General features: G+C 50.2%; 1 protein-coding gene across 7 annotated transcripts in view; it reads left to right on the top strand.

Annotated features, from left to right (window-relative positions):
* DGLUCY (D-glutamate cyclase) overlaps positions 1 to 20,406 on the top strand; it is a 74,319-nt gene that overhangs the window by 50,525 nt on the left and 3,388 nt on the right. For 4 of the 7 annotated variants that reach the window (XM_077780917.1, XM_077780914.1, XM_077780916.1 and 1 more), the window contains 5 exons: positions 3,563 to 3,823; positions 9,233 to 9,332; positions 13,365 to 13,513; positions 16,575 to 16,694; positions 17,731 to 17,882. In XM_077780917.1, the coding sequence (XP_077637043.1) occupies positions 3,563 to 3,823; positions 9,233 to 9,332; positions 13,365 to 13,513; positions 16,575 to 16,694; positions 17,731 to 17,882 (782 nt within the window). The remainder of the gene's footprint in view (positions 1 to 3,562; positions 3,824 to 9,232; positions 9,333 to 13,364; positions 13,514 to 16,574; positions 16,695 to 17,730; positions 17,883 to 20,406) is intronic. The other 3 variants (XR_013339278.1, XM_077780918.1, XM_077780919.1) reach the window with 2 other exon arrangements.

The following is a 20,406-nucleotide window of genomic DNA, read 5'->3' as shown; positions in this document are numbered from 1 at the left end:
AATGTCTGGGGAAGTCATATGGTGGTCCCCTTGCTGGCTCATCTGACCCCTGTTTCCTAAGCAGATACCTGGATTGGCGGTGGTGGGCCCCCTGTGGAGAGGAGGGGGGTGAGGTCAGCCGAAGGCATAGACCCTCCTGGCCAAAGTCCCAACACCTAGACAGAGCTGATGACAGTAACATTGGTACAGAAAGCAGCAGCCGGACAGAGTCATAGAGCAGCCAGCCAGGGTGCCTTTATGTTAAATAATACCGCAGCTAAGAATCTAACAGCTCCAGGGCCAGTAACCAGCCTGGAAGATGTCTGATCTCAGGGTGCCTGGGTGGCTCAGTTCGGCTCAGGTCATGGTCCCAGGACCGGAGGATTGAGTCCCATGTTGGGCTCCTCGCTGAGCATGGAGCCTACTTAAGATTCTCTTGCTCTCTCTCTCTGCCCCTCTCCCGGTCTCTCTCTTTCTCTCTAAAATATATTTTTTTTTTTAAGTCTTCTCTCTCCCCTGGGTTTGGGATCAAAGGTCTACAGTAGCAAAACTTCCTTCAAAACCACAGGGCACAGCTTTTTGATGTTTTGTCTGTCTGTTACATTGTTCATTCATTCATTCATTTGTTCGTTCATTCTGCAGAGACTATGGTTTCTTTTACATATAACCCCACAGTAAATTTGAGATCTATGCCTATCACAGATAGGACATGCATATATAGAAATGAATGGTCACGGCTATGTATATTTAGAGCCTCTTACATAGTTGATTTCCTTGGGTGGATTTTTTTTTTTTAAATATCTGCAATACTTTCTCCCTCACAACCATTCTAATCCAGGCTATCTCTCTTCCACTCAGCAGGAGGGTCAGAAGGGAAGATGAATTATTAACTCTTCCATTAGTTCAGATAAAAAAGTGAGTGGGAAGCAAATTTACTGTAGGCCCGGCACACCCTAACTTAATAAGAATGACCTAGGAGGTCACAGGGCCAGTGGCACAATGGATAACGCGTCTGACTACGGATCAGAATGACCTAGGAGGTCATCCACAAAGCCCCCTTTCGGTGCTCAGTCAGACTGTGTCAAGGTTTGAAGCATGAGGCTTGTGGGAACGGCAGATTCATAACTGCCCAGAGGTGCCAATACTGTCTATTAAGGAACGTCTTTAATCCTAAAGAACAACAGATGCTTTTGATTCCTACTGTATTAAATAAGCAGATACAAGATTAATGGTGTTATCTGGAGCATTACTCACTATTATAATAGAGACACTCTGTCATTTTTGAGAGGATGCTGGCTTGCATTTGACATCCCTGGAGAATATGCAGGGACCCGGGGTTCATAGTGATGATGTTTGCTCTCTTAATAAAACCATCATGACTAATGAAATCACACACTGCCGTAAATTTGACGAAGTTCTCTCTCCTCCTCTCACTTTTGTTGTTTATCACATCCTGTGAAATAGGTTACTATTCCAATTATTTTCCTTTAAAAATGTTCTTCTTTCCTTTCACCACAGCAGTTCACACTCGTTGGAGAAGCCTCAGAAAACATATGAACATAAACAGGCGGTAAAATTACCAGAATCAGGGTGCCTGGGTGGCTCAGCCAGTTGGTGAGATCGAGCCCTGAGTTGGGCTCTGTGCTGACAGTGCAGAGCCTGCTTGGGGTTCTCTCTCTTCCTCCCTTTCTCTCTGCACCTTCTCTGCTCTCTCTCTCAAAATAAATAAATAAACATTTAAAAAATTACCAGAATCTCATCANTATATATATTCTTATATATATATATTCTTATATATATATTCTTATATATATATTCTTATATATATTCTTTTATATATATTCTTATATATATTCTTATATATATATATTCTTATATATATATTCTTATATATATGTAAGAATACACACACACACACTGTAAATATATTGTGAACATCTTTCCATGTCATTAGTCTTCTACCACATCCCTTCTAATATTTGCCTAGAATTCCATTTGAGGAATGTGCCACCATTTGTATTAATATCCTATCAATTTGGACCATAAGCAATCGTGATGAATGCCTTCTGACTATGTGTGTGGGCACCCCCACAATCACTGCATGAGGGTAAATTCCTATAGGTGAATTGCTGGTGCCAGCAGAACGTGCCAATTTAAGGTCAGAGTGCCCTCCTGACAGATGCACTCCTACTGCACCCTCCTCCACCTGGACCACCCCCTACCATGCTCCACTAGGAAAACTGAGGTCCAGAGCAATCCAGGGACCAGGCCAAGGTCACACAGCTACCACATTCCAGCACCTGGGTGTGAACGCAAGTTTCCCAGATTCGAAGTCTGGAACTGTCCCCCCACAACAGAAACCCCAGCCCCGTGTCCCTTCAAGTTCTCCAGGCAGCTGGAGGCCAGGCCGACACCCCCTGTCTCCGGCCCTCCCACCTCTCATTTCAGCCGCAGCTTGTGGGGGAAGTTCTGAGCCACATGCTGCCTTCACAGCGCACAGATACGCTCTGCGTGACCTGGATGCGGACAGGAGCTCGAGGCAATGGGACGGGCCCTGGGAGGCTGTGCTGCCCAGCTGGGACCCGGCTGGCAGACACCCGCGGGCATCACGGCAGATGCTGCTGGCGCCCCCGCCTGTCTCCCTCCCCCGCGGGTCCACCTGCTGCTGCCATGGGCGGTGCCCAAGCCCACAGCTTCCCCGCTTGGGCTCACATCTCTCTGTCCTCCACCTGAGCGTGTCCTTGCACCCCCCGAACCCCTCTAGCACAGCAGGCACAGCCCCGAGCGGCGGGGAGTTTACAGCCTGATGGGTAACCCGCACCCAACAGGGGACAGGAGCAGGTGCGTCAGCGCCCAGTCTCCCTGCGCTCCGGGACAGTCCTGAGGTGCGCACCCACGGTTTCCGAGGGCATCTCAAGCGGGATCGGGCCCCAGCTGCCTTTGGAGTTAGTTTGCTCACTCACGCGTTCTTCAGCGGCTTTTCTCCCCTTTTTCGCACTTCCTCCACCTTCTGACTTCATGTTCCTGGGCTCATTTTACACCGACATCCCTGCACCCAAGTCCTTGCCTGGGGGGCTTCTTCCGGCTTGCCACTCCTCCTTTGATATTCCTGTGCGCGTTAGAATTTGCTAAAACCACGATAACAAATTGACCCCAAGATGCTTTCCTCAAATACAGTACAAGCGTGTCCAGGGCAGGCGTTCCCAGGTGCGTGTTCGGGTTGAGCAGGAAGGGAGACCTGCCCGGACCCAGAAGCTCTGCCNGGCCCAGGGGGGTGTACCTGACTTCCATTCACATTCTCTTTGACCGCTCTCCAAATGCTGCCGAGAGAGCCTAGTCCTGTGCCCTCCTTCCGCGCCCCCCCCTCACTGGAATCACTGCTGGGCAGCCATTGACTGGCTACCCTTTGGGGGGGGGACAGAGGAGGAGGAGGCATTCCAGGAAACAGCCAGCAGTCTCTGCCACATCTCTCAAATCCACTTCCGAAACAAAAGGAAATAAAAAACCAAACTGCTGTTTGCATAAGTTTCTACTTGAAACACAGTGACGTTATTTTATGATTTTTTTTCCCCAATAATTTTAGGCCGCCGGGGGATCGGGCACCTGCTCTGTAAAGATGAGCTGCTGAGGGCCTCCCTGTCACTGTCCCACTCCCGGTCGGTGCTCATCACCACGGGCTTCCCCACGCACTTCAACCACGAGCCCCCGGAAGAGACGGATGGCCCCCCGGGAGCCATTGCTCTGGCCGCCTGCCTGCAAGCCTTGGGGAAGGAGGTCTCCATGATCGTTGACCTGAGAGCCTTGAGTTTGTTCAAGAAGCTTGTTGAAGAGGCTGTTGAGCAAGGTGAGCGGTGAGATGAGCGCAGTCCATTTCCCCACGGGGATCCCCGCGGGCAGAGGGTGGGGGTCAGCGAGCCTGGCTCCTCCCCAGCACCCCGCACAGGGCCGTGCACAGGTGGGGGGGGGGGAGTTGGCCTTAGGGGCTCAGAACAACTCTTTGCTATTTTGGTATAAGCAGCATCATATCCTCACTTTATGGATGAAGAGGCTGGGCCTCAGAGAAGTCCAGGTGATTTCCCCGGGTGGGAACTGTGAGCTGGGAGTTTGAACCCAGGTCCTTCAGGCTCCGGAGCCCAAGGTCCCACCGTGCATCTGCTCCCCTCCCTGCGAGAGCCCTGGTGAGGACTCAGCAACCCCCCAGCCAGCCCTGGACTCCCACCCCCCAGCTGGAGGTGGGATAGTCCGGAACAGAGTGGCCGAAGGGCTCAGATGGCAGTGTCCCACCCGGGGCCCATGGGTGGGGGTGCCCCACGCTACACGGGCTCCCGGAGCACTCAGGTGGCGTGAGAGCCGCAGAGCCACAATCTTTTCCTTTTAGCCTCTAAAAAGGACTTCGGTCCCAGTAAGCCATACCCTCTAGCACCGTGGAAGTTTCCCAAAGGCTGTATCTGAACATATAGAATCCATTTGGCACAGCAAATGTGTGCTGAACACCTACTATGCGCCAGGCACTGTGGAGATCCATCAGTGAGTAAGACTCACCCTGTCCTGCCCTCCTGGAGAGAGCATCCCAGGGGAGTGTGGCTGACAAGAAGCGATCCGGGGGCAGGAAAGTGTGTGGTGTAGAAGAAGGCCTGAGGCTGGGAGGAAAGTGGACCCGGATGGGGGATGGTGAAGGGCAGCGCAGAGGTGGGCTATTTGAAACAAGATGGTCAGGGAAGGCTTCACGGAGAAGGTGACATTTGAGGCAAGACTGATGAGGTTGATGCATGGGGGAGGCCAGGACTGTCTGCAGGAAGAGAGCCCAGGCTGTGACCGTGGCCAGAGCAGAGGCCATTGGGTAGAGTGGGCACCTTGCAGGTTTGAGAAAGGGCTACTGGCTTGCTGACTGGCCTGGCATGAATAAGAAGAGAGGCCAGAGGCAGGACAGAAGGGTCCCGAACTCAGGCCCGGAAGGGTCTCATGAACATCTGAGCTTTTATTCCAGGTGGGTTGGGGGAGCCCTAGGGGGTCACAGAGTGGAGGCGGGCCGTGTTCTGACTTCACTTTGAAAGGATCACCCAGGCGGCTGTAGGGACAAGGTGGAAACTGGCCAAGCTACTGCAAGCAGGAGACGGGGGTGGCTTGGAGTGCGGGGTACCCCGGGGCGCACCCCTGTGGTCCCAGTGATTTTAGCCACAGCTGGGGCAGAAGTTCTGATTCACACCAACCTGACCGGGCCCCACCGCAAGCCAGTGCTTTGGGGGATTTCTCCAAAGCTGTGCAAAACCGCTTGGTCCAGAAGTCAGGAGACTAATGTCTCCAGGAGCCCCTCAACCAGTGCCGCAGGGGAGACAATGCAGGAGAGCCCATTGCCTAGAGCAATGCTTTTCCTCCCTCCGGCCCTCCCTTTCAGCTCCTCCCCCCTGCCTGCTGGGACTGTCTCCCAGACAAACCCTCTGCACCAAGTCTTCATGTCAGACTGGTTTCAGGGGACCCCAAGAGATGAGCGGTACAGGTGGAGGCTTCGAGAAGTAGACAGATCTGTCCAGATTTTGAGGGTAGAGTCATGATTCCGGATGGAGGGGATGCCGGGTGAGACAGGAGGCCAGGATTGCTTCACAGTTTGGGCAGGGTGACCAAAAGGTCGCAGCCGCCGTGACCCGAGCGGGGGAAGACGCCGCTGGTGGGAGGCAAACACCGTGTGGCCGCTGTGGAAACTAGTATGGCAGTTCCTCAGAAAATTTAAAATAACAAATACTGTAGGATTCAGCAATCCCACTTCTGGGTATAAATATACTGCAAAGGAACTGACATCAGGGACCCAGACAGATACTGACACACCCATGATCATAGCAGCAGTATTCACAGTAAGCAAACAGTGGAAGCAACCCAAGTGTCTGTCAACCGAGGAAGGAATAAACAAAAGGCAGTACATACAGACAATGGAATGTCATTCAGCCTTAAAAAGGAAGGAAATTCTGACAAATGGGTGAGCCTTGAGGACATGCTAAGTGAAATAAGCCAGTCACAAAGGAATGAATAGTGTATAACTCCATTTATACGAGGGGCCTAGAGCAATTAAAACCATAGGAACAGAAAGTAGAATGGTGGTTTTCAGGGGCGGGGGCAAGTGGAGGGCGGAGGGGGCGTTTGCTGTTTAATGGGTCTGGAGTTTTCAGTTCGGGAAGATGAAAACATTCTGGAGATGGATGGTGGGGTGCTGGTCAAACAACACTGTGAGTGTACTCACTGCCGGAGAACCGTACACTTAGAAATGGCTAAGAGAGGGGGTGCCTGGGTGGCTCAGTCGATTAAGTGTCCGACTTCGGCTCAGGTCATGATCTCACGGTTCGTGGGTTCAAGCCCTGCATCAGGTTCTGTGCGGAACATTTGCTCAGAGCCTGGAGCCTGCTTCAGATTCTGTGTCTCCTTCTCTCTCTGCCCCTCCTCCCCTCACACTCTGTCTCACTCTGTCTCTCAAAAATAAATAAATGTAAAAAAAATTTTTTTAAGAAATGGCTAAGAGAATAAAATTTACATTCTATATTTTACCACAATTCAATGTTTTAAAAGTTTTTAAAAGAGTGCAGGTTGGAGCCTCGGGGTGAGAAATCTATCAGCCACACAAGTGGAGAAGTCAAGTAGACAGATCTACGAGTCAAGGTCAGGAGAGCAGTCTAGGCTGGAAAGATAAATCCGAGAGCAGTTGGCATATTGATGGTCTTTTAAGTCCAGACACAGGGTGAGATCACTGAGGGAATGTGAGACAGAGAAAAGGGCCCAGGATTGCTTCCGGGGACCCTCCACAGGGAGAGGGGCAGCCAGCAAGGGAGATGGAGAAGGGAGGGGCTGCACTGAGGACAGAGGAAAACTGACCGACTGTGGTGTCAACACGGAGAAGGTACGGGCCACGGCGGCGGCCAATGCCAACGGGCTGGCAATCTTCTCCATCTGACAGCTCAGTCCGGTATTTTTAGCCATGTGCTTTCCCAGAAGCAGGTCTGCCCTCCCCACTCACCTGCTCGCCGGCTCCGAGGCTTCAGGGGCACATGAGCTCAGAACTGGGGCTCACCTGGCCAGGCGGTTTAGAGATGGAATCTGCCGTGTCAGATTCTGCAGAAATTTCATTACATGTGGACGAAGAAAGCAAAAGAGATTTGGCCCTTTTAGTGAAAACTATTTCGGTTCTTTTTATAACCAAAGGCTGCACATGTTTAAAGAAAGAGCTTAGTCATTTCCTCCCTGTCTTGAGCATAAATGGACCAAACTGATAAATTGGTTCTTCGTAGCTCAGGTGCGGGTTCTCATCTTGCCCAGACATTCCTTTCCAGAGTCTCTTTCTCTCTGTGCCCCCGCCTTGGGGGCATGTTATGTGCCCTGCCCTGTTTGGCCCCCTGTGCCCCTTCTTACAGGTATCCTGTATCCTTGATCCAATGTCAAGAAAGTAAGAAAGCACCAGTCTTAACTTAGCACCTACTACGCGCCATCTTCCCCGGGCTCAGTGCTCTGTCCATATCCTATCACTTACACCCCCAAGCAGTCCTGGGGGCAGGGGCCTGGTTAACCCCATCTTGCAGAGGAGGACACCACAGCCAAGGGAATTTCCGTGACGTGTCACAGAGCTAGGAACGTAGCTTCCCACCCAGGGGTATTTTGGTCCCGGTGCTGGGTCACCAGGCTGCTCCTCACAGCACAGAAAGGGGCTGGGTCTTTCAGCTTGTTGTGACCCCTCCACCCCCGGTCCCTGGCTCATCCCGTGTAGAATGTGCTCAGTGGATATCTCTCGGTGGACTGACTGCCCTCTTCTGGTCTTTCCCTGTTAGACATGGGGTGGGGCTGGGGAGGGATGTTGGAGGGAGGTCCTTTAGGGTCTCCGACAATGATTCTGGCCCCTCCACCCACGGGGGCAGTTCCCAAAGGGCTTGCGGGCAACAGCGCGGTGAAGCTGGGCCACCCCGAATCCACATTTATAATACAAGCACATGGTCTTAACCTAGACCTTACCTGGGTTGGGTTTGTGGGGGAGGAGTGTGAGGGGCTGATGACGGAGATTACGACATCCCCTCTGTCCACAGAGCGGTTCCGGGGGTTCCGATCCCTGTCGCAGGCCCTCTGGTAGGTATCTCAGGCTCTGCGGGGAGACCTCATCCAGGGCCAGTGAAGGCGCAGGGACTGTACCCCAAACTGCTGTGAGGTCTATTAGGTAAAGAAAATCAAGTCCATTTTATTTATTTATTTTTAAGAAAGATTGAACTAGTTTCAATCTATTCCAGGAAGGAGACCTTTTTTTTTAATGTTTATTTATTTTTGAGTGCCAGAGACAGAGCACGAGTGGGGGAGGGGCAGAGAGAGAGGGAGACGCAGAATCTGAAGCAGCTCCAGGCTCCCAGCTGTCAGCACAGAGCCCCATACGGGGCTAGAACTCACGAAACCATGAGATCATGACCTGAGCCAAAACCAAGAGTCAGATGCTTAACTGACGGAGCCACTAGATGCCCCAAGTCAATTTTATTTTAATTGGGAATTTGTGTGTGCTTTCCACATATTCTGCAATAATATGTATTATTACTGTAATTAGAAAAGGTGCCGTTTTTGAGAGTCAAATTCATTTTTGGAAATCACTCTACTATCAGTAGCTAACTCCAGGCTCGGACTCTGGGACCTCTGCTCTGTTGTTCTGGAACTTCCCTAAAGGAGTGCAGGGAGGGAAGGGTGGGGAGCAGATGAGAACTTAGGGTGGAAATTAAGATCCTCCGTCACTGACCTTCCGTGCTCAGCTTTGCCCAAGTTATATAGCATCTCTGAGCCTCAGTTTTCCTCTTCTGTAAAATGGGATTCGTAATGGTTCTGATCACATAAAATTGTTGTGCTGGTTAAGTGAGAGAACGCATGTCACATGCTTAGCGGAGGGCTGCCTTCCTGTCACCTGGGCACCTAAATATGTCCTCAGCGCTCACGAGGACAGTGAGCCAGAATAGGCCTCTGATCACACGGTGTTGTGGACATCCACATGCGGCCTATTCGGTGCCACTAGCCCAATTCCACCCCTGCTCAGGGTCACATGCTCCACCAACCCTACTGTTTACTCAGGACTAAAAGTAAGCAAGTACCCTTGCGTCCCGGATCTTGGCTTTCCTAACAGAGCATTCTACAGGTAGGTGCTGCCCCTCATGATAATGATCCTCTCCAAAGAAGCTTTTGAAAAGCCAACGTGAATTTCCAAAACGCAGCCCTAGGGCTGATGTGTCCACCCTTTGCCTTTACTTTCAAGGTGTCCTAAAGTCACAGATCCCCATATTAACGTTCCAAGGTGAATCAGCAGGAGCTGCTCAGGCATTTCTCTGCAACGATGGGGACCCCAAGTCACCTAGGTATGTATGTCACCTCCCAGTGCGAGTGGGCGGTGGGGGAAAGCCCCCACACTCGTTGACAGCTCCAGAGAGGGAACAGAGCCCAGGGGTCTGAGGGGCCAGGCGGGCGGGTCACAAGCTGGGGCTTCGCAGAGGGTCTCTGGGAGTGGCAACTCCCTGAGAGATGGCGTGTCTTCCCAGGAGAGGGAGACATTAGGAAAATTATAAAAAAAACAAGAACTTAGCAGCTTCTCAAACTGGATTATGACCCATTAGAGAGCAGTGAGTCATTTCAGTGGGGGTAACCAGCACCTTCGGAAGGTGAAATAGAAATAGAAATACAATTGTATACTTTAAGTCGTAATGTTAAGTATGCTCATGAAACTTTATGCAGCTGCGTGTATTCTTTTTAAGGTTTATTTATTTTTGAGAGACCGAGACAGAGCGTGAGTGGGGGAAGAGGCAGAGAGGGAGGGAGACACAGAATCTGAAGCAGGCTCCAGGCTCTGAGTTGTCGGCACAGAGCACGACGTGGGGCTCGAACCCATGAACCATGAGATCATGACCTGAGCCAAGGTCAGACACTTAACGGACTGAACCACTTATGTGTATGTTTTTACTGTGTGTTATGATCAAACATTTTGAAAAATACATCTATATTGTAGGTAGGGGTGTATTTCAGATCTTACAATTTTTAATACAGTGTTCTGCAAACTTTTTCGACAGAAGTAATACATAACACATTTTGCATTGCAAAACAGTACACATGTGTACACGCACATGCGCATGCTCACACACACACAACTAAAACAAGCTTCAAAAAACAGTATATTCTGACATTTTCTATTCCAGTCTGTTCTATTCTATTCTTCAGTGTTCTATTTTACTTTTCTGGAAATGCTGACCCAGCCTAATAAATTTACCTCACAACCCACTAAGGACTGTCCTGTTAGAACTTAAAACACTGATGTAATAGGCCTGGAGGGCATAGCTTCACTGCACTTGACAGCAGAATTCAGTGATCTGATATGCTATTTAAAGCTGCAGGAAGATGTATGGTTCGTGTTAGAGATGTTCATATTCTCCAAACAGTTGGCATATAAACAAAGCTCCGGATCTTCAGAGAGAAGCTAGAAAATTCTCCTGTGTGGAATCTGGATGGCAGTTAACACAGGTGCTGCTCTGTTTGCTGAGTGGAGAGAGGTGGGGCCGATCTGATGGTCAGGAGAGAGGGTTCTGCTCTCTTTGGAGAAAATGCATTAACTCTTTCCAGGGAACAGCCTTCCCAGGAGTGAATTACTTCCCACTGTAGCTAAATGGACCCTGAGGGCCTAAAAAAAAAAAAAATCAATCCCACCTTCTTGAGGTGTATTAACTGAATTTTCCTGTGGGAAGATCCAGAAATGGTGTTCTCCCTGCAGAATAGAGAATGTATTAATCTCATTTGGAGGTCTGGTTCTAAACAGCTTTTTTTTTAACACCTTTGATATAGATCTAGAGGAAATTCAGGGTCAAAGCTCCTTCCTCCTGCGGCTCCTGGGTGGCTCAGTCAGTTAAGCATCAGACTCTTGGTTTCAGCTCAGGGCATGATGTCACCGTTCATGGGTTTGAGCCTTGCACCAGGGTCCACACTGACAGCGCAGAGCCCTCTTGGGATTATCTCTCTCCCTCTCTCTCTCTCTCTCTCTCTCTCTCTGCCCTTTTCCTCTCGCTGTCTCTGTCCCTCTCTCAAAATAAATAAATAAACTTAGAAAAAAGAAAAAGCTTCTTCCTCTTGTTGATTCTGCTTCTCAGTGGCTGCCTTTTTCTGCCGTGGACACGCAGCCTCAGGATTACATTCCAAAACCTACCCAGTGGCCTGTTCATCCAGGCACATAGGATGTCACCACATTCTGCACACCCAGAGGGCACAGACCAGCCATAAAGATTCTGGTTTTGAAAAGATGTACAGGGGCGCCTGGGTGGCTCAGTAGGTTAAGCATCGACTTCAGCTCAGGTCATGATCTTGTCTGTGAGTTCAAGCCCCGCATTGGGCTTTGTACTGATAGCTCAGAGCCTGGAGCCTGCTTCACATTCTGTCGCCCTCCCTCCCCTGCTCTTTCTGTCTCTCTCTCTCAAAAGTAAATAAACATTTAAAAATTTTTAATAAAATAAAAATAAATAAAAACATACAGTAAAAGCATTCAGAGCTTAGATTTTTTTTTTAGTGTAGTAAAATATACATAACATAAATTTTACCACTTTAGCCATCTTAAGTGTGCCGTTCATGTGCATTAAGGTATATTCGCGTTGTAGTGCATCCATATCCATGACTTTTTCATCTCCCAAACAGCAATGTCGTCCCCAATAAACAGTGACTTTCCATCCCTCCCCCACCTCCCACCCGACCTGACCCGTCTACTTCCTGTCCCTGTGAATCAACTGCTCTAGTACCGCATATAAGTGAAATCATACAGTACTCGTTCTGTGACTGGCTGATTTCAGTTGGCAGATTATCCACGGGATTCATCCATGTTGTAGCACGTGGCAGAACGTCTGTCCGTTTTGAGGATGTACCACACTTGATTCTTTGTTCGTCTATCTGTGGGCACAGGGCCGCTTCTACCGTTTGCGAGTGTGAACCCTGCTGCCGTGAACAAGGGTGTGCAAGTATCTCTTGGAGACCCTGCTGTCAGTTCTTTTGTGGAATTGCTGGTTCACTCAGTGATTCTATTTTACATGTTTTGAGGGACCACCACACAGTTTTCCATAGCAAAGATTTTTTAAAATTTATAAATAATGTTTATTTATTTTTGAGAGAGTGAAAGAGGCAGAGCATGAGCGGCGGAGAGATGGAGAGAGAGGGAGACACAGAATCCAAAGCACGCTTCAGGCTCTGAGCGGTCAGCACTGAGCCCAACGCGGGGCTCGAACCTATGAACCATGAGATCATGACCTGAGCCGAGTCAGACGCTTAACCAACTGAGCCGCCCAGGTGCCCCTCCATAGCAAAGATTTTAAAGAACTCCATCGTGGGAGGATTTAGAGAGTTATAGAAGTGCGATTTTCGTGTTTTTAAATTGGATTATCAAGACAGTATTCTTCCTGAGATGGCTGGGGGTGGGCTACATGGGGGATGGGCATAAGGAGGACACTTGTGATGAGCAGTGGGTGATGAATCACTGAATTCTACTCCTGACACCAACAATGCACTTTATATTAGCTAACTAGAATTTGAATAAAAATTTAAAAATAAAACAGTGGGGAAAAAAAGATCATATTCCTCCTAATAATGATAGCAATCACAACTACCACTTACTGCCCACTGAGTAGGTGCAGGGCCCTCTGCTTAGCACTTCTTGTGCCTTTTCTCCACTATATTGTTGAAGCCTCTTTAAAACCCGGAGAAGTAGGTAATGCAGGCACAGCATCCAAAAATGAGGCCTAGGGAGGGTGCTTTCAACACCGTATAAGACAGTACCCCTTGTCAGGTCATCACATACAGCAGGTGCGGGTCAGAGAGGTTAAGCACTTGGCCAAGGCCATGAGTGAGAGGGCCTGGACTCAGAGCCACACGATCTGATTCCACAGCCCACAAGCTTACCGCTGCTGCCTGTGTCTCTTATCTAATCTCTGTCTTGCAATTAGATTCACTTGTCTTCCCTTTCAACTCTTTTTTAAGTCTGTTTGTGTTTGTAAACTGAACAAGACCTTGGAAGAAACCAGTAGCCACTAACGCTCACACCTCTGGGTGCTGGTACCCACTGGCGAGTGGAGATGGTCATTATCTCATGGTTTGTGTTTTTCCAGCCCCACATCAGGCTCTGTTGACAGTGCAGAGCCTGCTTGGGATTTTCTCTCTCTGCCCATTTCTCCCCTCCAAATAAATAAACTTTAAAAAAGATCTGATCAACTAGCCCCCAGCACAAGCCATGGCACACATAAATGTTCAGCCAAATTCTGTAGGAATTTGTAGGAATCAAAGAAAGAGTACAAGGGTCCTTCACATAAACACATGACCCAACAAGGCAGCCACACCCTCCATAAAGCCCCTGTGCCCTTGCTTCCTGGCAGATTTGACCATCTGGTGGCAATAGAGCGCACAGGAAGGGCCGCCGATGGTAATTACTATAATGCGAGGAAGATGAACATCAAGCACTTGGTTGACCCCATTGATGATCTTTTCCTGGTAGCACAGAAGATTCCTGGAATCTCATCTTCTGGTAAGCTGGGAGCACGGAGAATTCAACAAGAGTGTGTCCGCACTGAACGCCTTTTAGTGACTATTGAACACGTGACATGAAGGCGTTCTACGAGGCCCATAGTTTTCTACTCCAGAAATGCTTTGTCTATCATGGTTGGTTTAGACAACAAAGATGTCATCCCTTAGAAACCCAGCATTCCCACAAACACGAAAAGGAAACAACGCGTTCGCATATTCTTCCCCCAACTCTACAATATTAAAACTAATAGTAAAATAAGGGCTCCTGGGTGGCTCAGTCAGTTAAGCGTCCGACTCTTGGTTTCGGCTCAGGCCATGATTTCACAGTTTTGTGGGTTAGAGGCCGTGTCAGGCTCTGCGCTGACAGTGTGGAGCCTGCTTTGGGTTCTCTGTCTCCTTCTCTCTCCGCCGCCTCCCCCACTCCCTCTGTCTCTGTCTCTCTCAAAATAAATAAATAAACTTTAAAAAAAACCTAATAGTAAAATAATAATAATAATAATACAACCAAGGCATGGCATATTCTTTTGGTCATGTAGGACAAATAGACTGTGTATATACTGTCCCTCATCTTATGAGAGCTTTAATTTGTAAACATATCTTAGATATGTGATTAGTGCCAATATTCTGATTGCTAATAATACAATAATGTGATCGTTTGTGTTTGTACAGAACGTCGTTTTCAAAGAGGGTTCACATCCATGTGTTGTGGAAGCCTCTTTGACACCCTGGGAAGTAGGTAAGGTAGAGAGAGTATCCAGAAATGAGACCTAGGGAGGTACCTAGAAGTCATTGAGCTCATTAGTGTTGCTGGTAGATTAGGAAGCCAGACTCCCAGGCCCCCTCCAAACATGCTTTTCATGGAATCACGTTGCCTTAAGCGAATTGTTGAAAGGTTTGATATAACTCCCAGAACAGTGTTCTTCCCCTGGGGGTAGATATAGATCCTGGGGTAATTAAGGCAAGTTTCTCTGTTCTCTGTTTATTTGTTCTCTTCATTCAAACTCTTCAGAGTGTTTCCCTGACTCATTAGTCACCTTTGGCTTTTGAGGTTTGGATGAGACGATGAAAGTCTTCCTGGCTGAGTAGAAACTTTCTGCAAATCGCCTGGTCTTTCCCAGAAGAGGCCTTGGGTGTGGTGCTCACAACACAATCGGCTTGAGCTTCCGGTCTGTCGGGGCTGGCCTGGTGGAAGACCTGAGGGCTGGAGGAAGGCGCGCCCGGGGCACGGAGGGAAGGGGTCTCCTAGTTCAAAGGGGGCAGTCAGGGTCTGAAGGAGCTGCTCTTCCCCTGATGAATGGACCCCTAATCTTTGCTCGTCCCCCCAAGGAGGCCCCCAAGATCCCAGAGGACGCAGGTAGGGCTCGCTGTTTGTACCTTCCGATTGCCCCCCTTTGTGGGTGCCTGGACCCCTCTCTTACCCGAAGGAGCCCGAGCTTTTCCTATGATTTCCCACAGCACCGCCTTCTCAGCAGGGCCACCCCTGGTCTTTTCTCCCCTCTGCTCCATCAACAGCCTGTTCCTCAGTTTCCACAGGGAGCTACCTTGTCGTGGACGCACTACTGACCCCCCAGGACCTGAGCGCCACCCCCTTGGAGATTCTGGGAGTGCCATCAAGCGAGGAAAACAAGGTCACGGGCAGGACTCACCTGAGGAAAAAATGAGACAAAATTCATAAAATGCAAAAGAGCAGAGACAGAAATAGACAACATACCAACGCTGGGGGTTGTCATTAGTTCCCTTCATTCAGTCGGCAGTCGTGGACCCAGAACACTTTTTGGAGAGAAATCCCCAGGGTGTGGACCTAAGGTGTCTGGCTGTTAACAACAGTCTGATTTTTTGGACCACATCCAAGTCTCCGGTGCTTGAAGCACGGTAGCTCTGGCGCCTGTCTGCCATCGCACAGCGAATGCTAGCCTCTGGTGGAATGCTTCCACACGTTCCAGGCCTTTCTAGAAACAGACACAATGAGAGCCATGCAACCTGACTGCCTGGCCCTGTGCCCTTGAGGCCCCTGGACAAGTGCTTCGCATGAGTGGTTTTCTTAAGGCAGCTACAGCCCTCTCCTGGAGGCAGATTCAGCTGACCTCTGGCCTACAGAATCCTCCAGAAATACCCGGACACAGGACCAAATGGTGTTCCTCTAGAGCCACCTCAGATGGGTAGGCTGCAGCATTGGTCAGATTTTTTTTTTTTTTTTAATTTATTTTGGAGAGAAAGAGAGAGAGAGACAGAGCAGAGGAGGGACGGAGAGAGAGGGAGACACAGAATCTGAAGCAGGCTCCAGGCTCCAAGCCGTGAGCACAGAGCCCAACGCGGGGCTCAAACTCACCAACTGCAAGATCATGACCTGAGCTAAAGTCAGCGCTTAACCAACCGAGCCCCACAGGTGCCCCATATTTCATATTCTTTAAGTTACGGTACAGAATTGACCTTAGCCATCTGTACCAGTTCCTGTCACACGGATGGGTTCAGGGCCTTTCTTGCAGCCCCTTTGTGAGCAGAAGTCACTCAAAAGTTGAGGAACCACAGCTGCCTGGTAGCACCAGCACGGGGGGTACTCCACCTGTGACTCGAGAGCGTGACTCAGCAGGGGACTGGCCACATTCTGGTGGGTTCCAAACTTCAACTCACTTTAAAAATAATTTTTTTTTTACATTTTATTTATTTTTGAGAGAGAGAAAGAAAGACAGAGCGCAAGCAAGGGAGGGGCAGAGAGAGAGGGAGACACAGAATCCCAAGCAGGGGTTCCAGGCTCTGAGCTGTCAGCACAGGGGCCAATGTGGGGCTGGAACCCATGAACTGTGGGATCATGACCTGAGCCGAAGTCGGGCGCTTAACCAATAGAGCCACCCAGGTGTCCCTTAACTCACTTTTAGCTGAAGAAGTTTCTAGAAGATCTGAAGGAGAAGTCCATCTCCTGGTTGTCTGAAAATATACACAGAATCAACCCTTTTCCCCAGCCTGAGGCAACAAGACACTTGTGGAGGGGGCTGCCACCCCACAACCAGCCCCCATTTTGCCCAACCCTGTACACTGACTGACTTGGTTTCCCTTTCCTTCAGGGGTCGGTGACGGGGGCAACGAGCTTGGGATGGGCAAAGTCAAGGAGGCTGTGAAGAGACACATACGAAATGGGGATGTGATCGCCTGTGACGTGGAGACCGACTTTGCTGTCATCGCTGGTGAGTGTTCACATGGCGGGCCAGTCAGACCCGGGTCTGCGCTGGGGCCTCGCCCAAGAATGTGTGTTTCTAACAAGTTCCCAGGAGCCCTTGGTGCCACTGATCTTGGAGCCACTCTTTTATTTTTTTTAATGTTTATTTATTTTTGAGAGAGATGGAGTGTGAGTGGGGGAGGGACAGAGAGAGAGAGGGAGACACAGAATCCAAAGCAGCTCCAGGCTCCAGGCTCCCAGCTGTCCATGTTGCAGAATTTTTTTTACCTCAATGCCCGGGGTTTGTCGTCTCACTACTTCGAAGAATGGAGACGTGGACACCAAATGAGCAGCAGGCAAAAGTTTATTAGAGTATAAGGTTAGAAAGGAAGAGTAGCAGGAAAGCTCTCTTCACAGAGAGGGGATATTCAAAAGTGAATCCCCGAACTATAGGCCAGGGTCTTTATTTTATAGGGTTTTGGTCAGCCCTTTCCCTTCCCTCTTGTTTCTCCTCAGGTCCTACCCTTATTGGCTGGAGAGTTCTAGGTGCTGGGTTGTCCATTCCTGATTGGCTCATTTCCATTGTATGAGGGGTGGTCTATGGCCATTCCATTCCTTGTGGGTCATAGGTTTTATGGTCTACTACTTCTTTTCAGTCAGGTCTTTTGTCAAATTCCTGAGGGAAATCTGAGGGGGAATAGGTGGAGTCTGTTACATTATTGAGAGGAACCTTATGCCTAGGTGGGAGTGTTGATGTGATCAGACACTCCCAGAATTGTTCCAAAATATGTCTTTCCTCACCCAGGGACCTCAGATCCTAATCCTTTCCCTCTCTGCCTATTTAATCCTATTTTTTCCCTATCATATCAGCACAGACCTCGGATGTGGGGGTCCAAACCCACAAACCATGAGATCATGACTTGAGCCGAAGGTGGACACTCAACTGAATGAGCCCCCCAAGAGCCCATTGGGGCCACTGTCTGAGATGAGTTCCTCTGCTCAGAGGCCAGGTGATGGACCCCAGAAGCTTTGCAGTTCTATGATAGAAACTTTTTCTGTTCTAGGTGTTTCTAACTGGGGAGGCTATGCTTTGGCCTGTGCGCTGTGCATCCTAAACTCAAATGAGGTCCACAGGCGTTACCTAAGGAAGGCAACTGGGCCCTCCGGAGCACCTGGGGAGCAGAACTGGGCTGAGGCCCTTCCGTCCGTTGCTAAGGTAACACACCCCGGCTGGCACCCCCTGCAGGAGAGGCGGGCGTGCTCCAGGCTGTCAGCCCAGGACCCGTGCCACTGCTGCCTGTCAACAGCCAGAGGCAGAGCCTGCCTACGCGGGGGAGCAAAATTTGCCACCACAAAATGTGGCTCTTTGGCATGCGGATTATTTTAGGCTGGTTATCTTTTAAAAACAGAAGGACTCAAGGACTCAGTTCCCATGGCCCTACCCACTGATCCTGATCACACACTCAAACCCACCTCTTCATCCCCTGCTCCTCCAAGAACCTAAAGCACCTTATGGGGGAACTTTCTAGAATAATTTGGATCATGGGAAATGGGAGCCAAAGCCCTGACTTGATGTCTAAATCCCAGGCCTGAGGTGACTTCCCCATGAGCTGCAGCTTCACCTGAGGGCAGGCGGGAGCTGAGGGGGCTGCAAAGTCTGAGAAACAGTGGAGGGAGCTGGGGAATTTGGCCTGGAGGAGGCGGTGCTGAGGCCTCACACCCCAATGGCTTCCTGGACAGTGTCCTCGGCTCCCTGAGAGACGAAAGTAGGCCAAAAGGCAGAGGTCACAGAGCAGATTCCGGTTCACTGTAAGGAAGACCTTGCCCTCTGCCCTTGCCCAGCCCTGGGAGGAGGAAGCCTCAGACGTGAGCCCATGGAGGAGGGGTTCCCGTGCGAGGTCAGGCTGGGCCGCTGACCCCAGAGCCACTCCTAACCGGTCCCGAAACAGTCTCGTGCAACCGAATGCCTCACTTCCCTAGTCTGGCCTCCCACAGGGCTGGATTGTCAAGTGTAAGACCAGCAACCAGCAGAGGGAAACGTAGTGGTAAATTCTTGTAGAATGAATGAATGAATGAACGAACGAACGAATGAACAAATGAAGAAGCGTAGGGGTGGATGCAGTGCTTTGCTAGGGCAGCAGTTTCCCAAACGTAGAGGCATCTGAATCACCTCAGGGGCATCTTCAACCACAGGGTGCAAAGCCCACCCGAGGGTACCTGACTGTAGACCTGACTTGAGCTGGGGAAGTGGCCTCTCTGACATGTTCTGGGTGCCCACATTCTGAGACCCTGGGTTGGTCTGGGGAGAAGGGAAGGCAAGCCCAGGGAGGGAAGGTTCCTGAACACTGAGCCTGGGCAGAGCAGCTCAGATGGGGCAAGTGGTTGTGATGAGTCCCCAGGCAGCCAGGGGCTGAGGCCCAGAGCCCCTCACTTCTGAGAAGCATGTGCAGCCAGAGCCCTGTCTCTCCCTCTGTTTCTTTCTCCTTCCCGCCCCCTGCTCTCCAGCACCTCCCTGGCTTGATGTTGACCCCACTTTACAGAGGAGGAAGCTGGGACTCCATCAAGGTGGTGGCTTGCCCAACTCACCCAGCTAACAGATGGAACTGGGGCCTGAGCCTGGGTCTTTCTGCCTCCATTTTCTGGGCTCTTTCCATGAATCAGAAGTTTCCCGGGTCCTGGTGATGCCAGGGTGCCCTGTGGGGCTGGAAGCATGAGAGCAGCTTGAAGGGACATTTTCAGGGGGAACGGTCTGCCCCATAGGCGTCCATAGGGCCTTCTGTGTTTTCTTTGCGCTTCCTGGATCTGAACTGGAAAAAAACACTCAGGGGGCTGCCTCGCACATGATTCCTGATTCACACAGACACAAAAGAATGAACCCGGCCAAACAAATTCACACAGACCAAATGCTTACCCTCTGGGGATGGAAAATTCTCCTTTTGAGTTTCCACCCAGTCCTTCATAAATACATTAATAATGTATCACCCTTGTAAGGAAAATAAAAGGGAACATTTGCAAAGCAAAAGTACAAACACATGTGCCTTGAGCCCCTCCTCTGGGCCAGGCCAGATCTGCTCTGGGGGAGAATGGGGTCAGACCCAGGCCCTGGGTAGGGAACTCGGGATCTCCCTGGGGTCAGGTTTGGGAACACATAGAAGGATGGAAGTGTGTAGGGCAAGCTGCTGTAGGGACAGAGAGCAGACACTCAGCTCCCTCAGAGAGCTCAAGAAAGGCTTCCCGGAGGAGGTGGCCCTGAGCTGGGTCTGAAGGATGGGTGAGATATAAGCAGCTGGGTAAGAAAGGACAGGAAGGCTCTTCCAGGCAGCAGGATCCATGCAAGCAAAGGCGCAGGCACACGAAGGAGTGCAGCGTGCAAGGGAGGTAACTGGGATCGTCATGCTAGAGTTCTGTAGGTGGCTCCATGGACGTCCCTGACTCATCGAGAGGTGCTGGGCAGAGCTGTGGCCTGTGTGAGTGGTGCCGCTTGATTGGTTAGCAGGATGGGAAATGTCCCCATCTCTGCTCTGTGAGTTACTTGTAAGCAGGGCCTCCGATATTCAGGGACAGTTCTTAGGAGTCCCATTGTAACTGTAGCAAGTGTAGGCACCATGCTGGGGAGCCCAGGGAAGGTGGCCACCACCAACTAGGGCACACCCTGCCCGCTCTGGCCCTTGGCTGTGCCTGAGAGGTTTATCTGAGGACACTAAATGGCTGGAGAGCATTCCTCACACCTTGTCAGGGGC

This window comes from Crocuta crocuta, unplaced genomic scaffold (assembly GCF_008692635.1).
Source record: "Crocuta crocuta isolate KB4526 unplaced genomic scaffold, BGI_CrCroc_1.0 scaffold299, whole genome shotgun sequence".
Lineage (NCBI taxonomy): Eukaryota > Metazoa > Chordata > Mammalia > Carnivora > Hyaenidae > Crocuta > Crocuta crocuta.
This window is presented reverse-complemented; position numbering and strand designations above follow the sequence as displayed.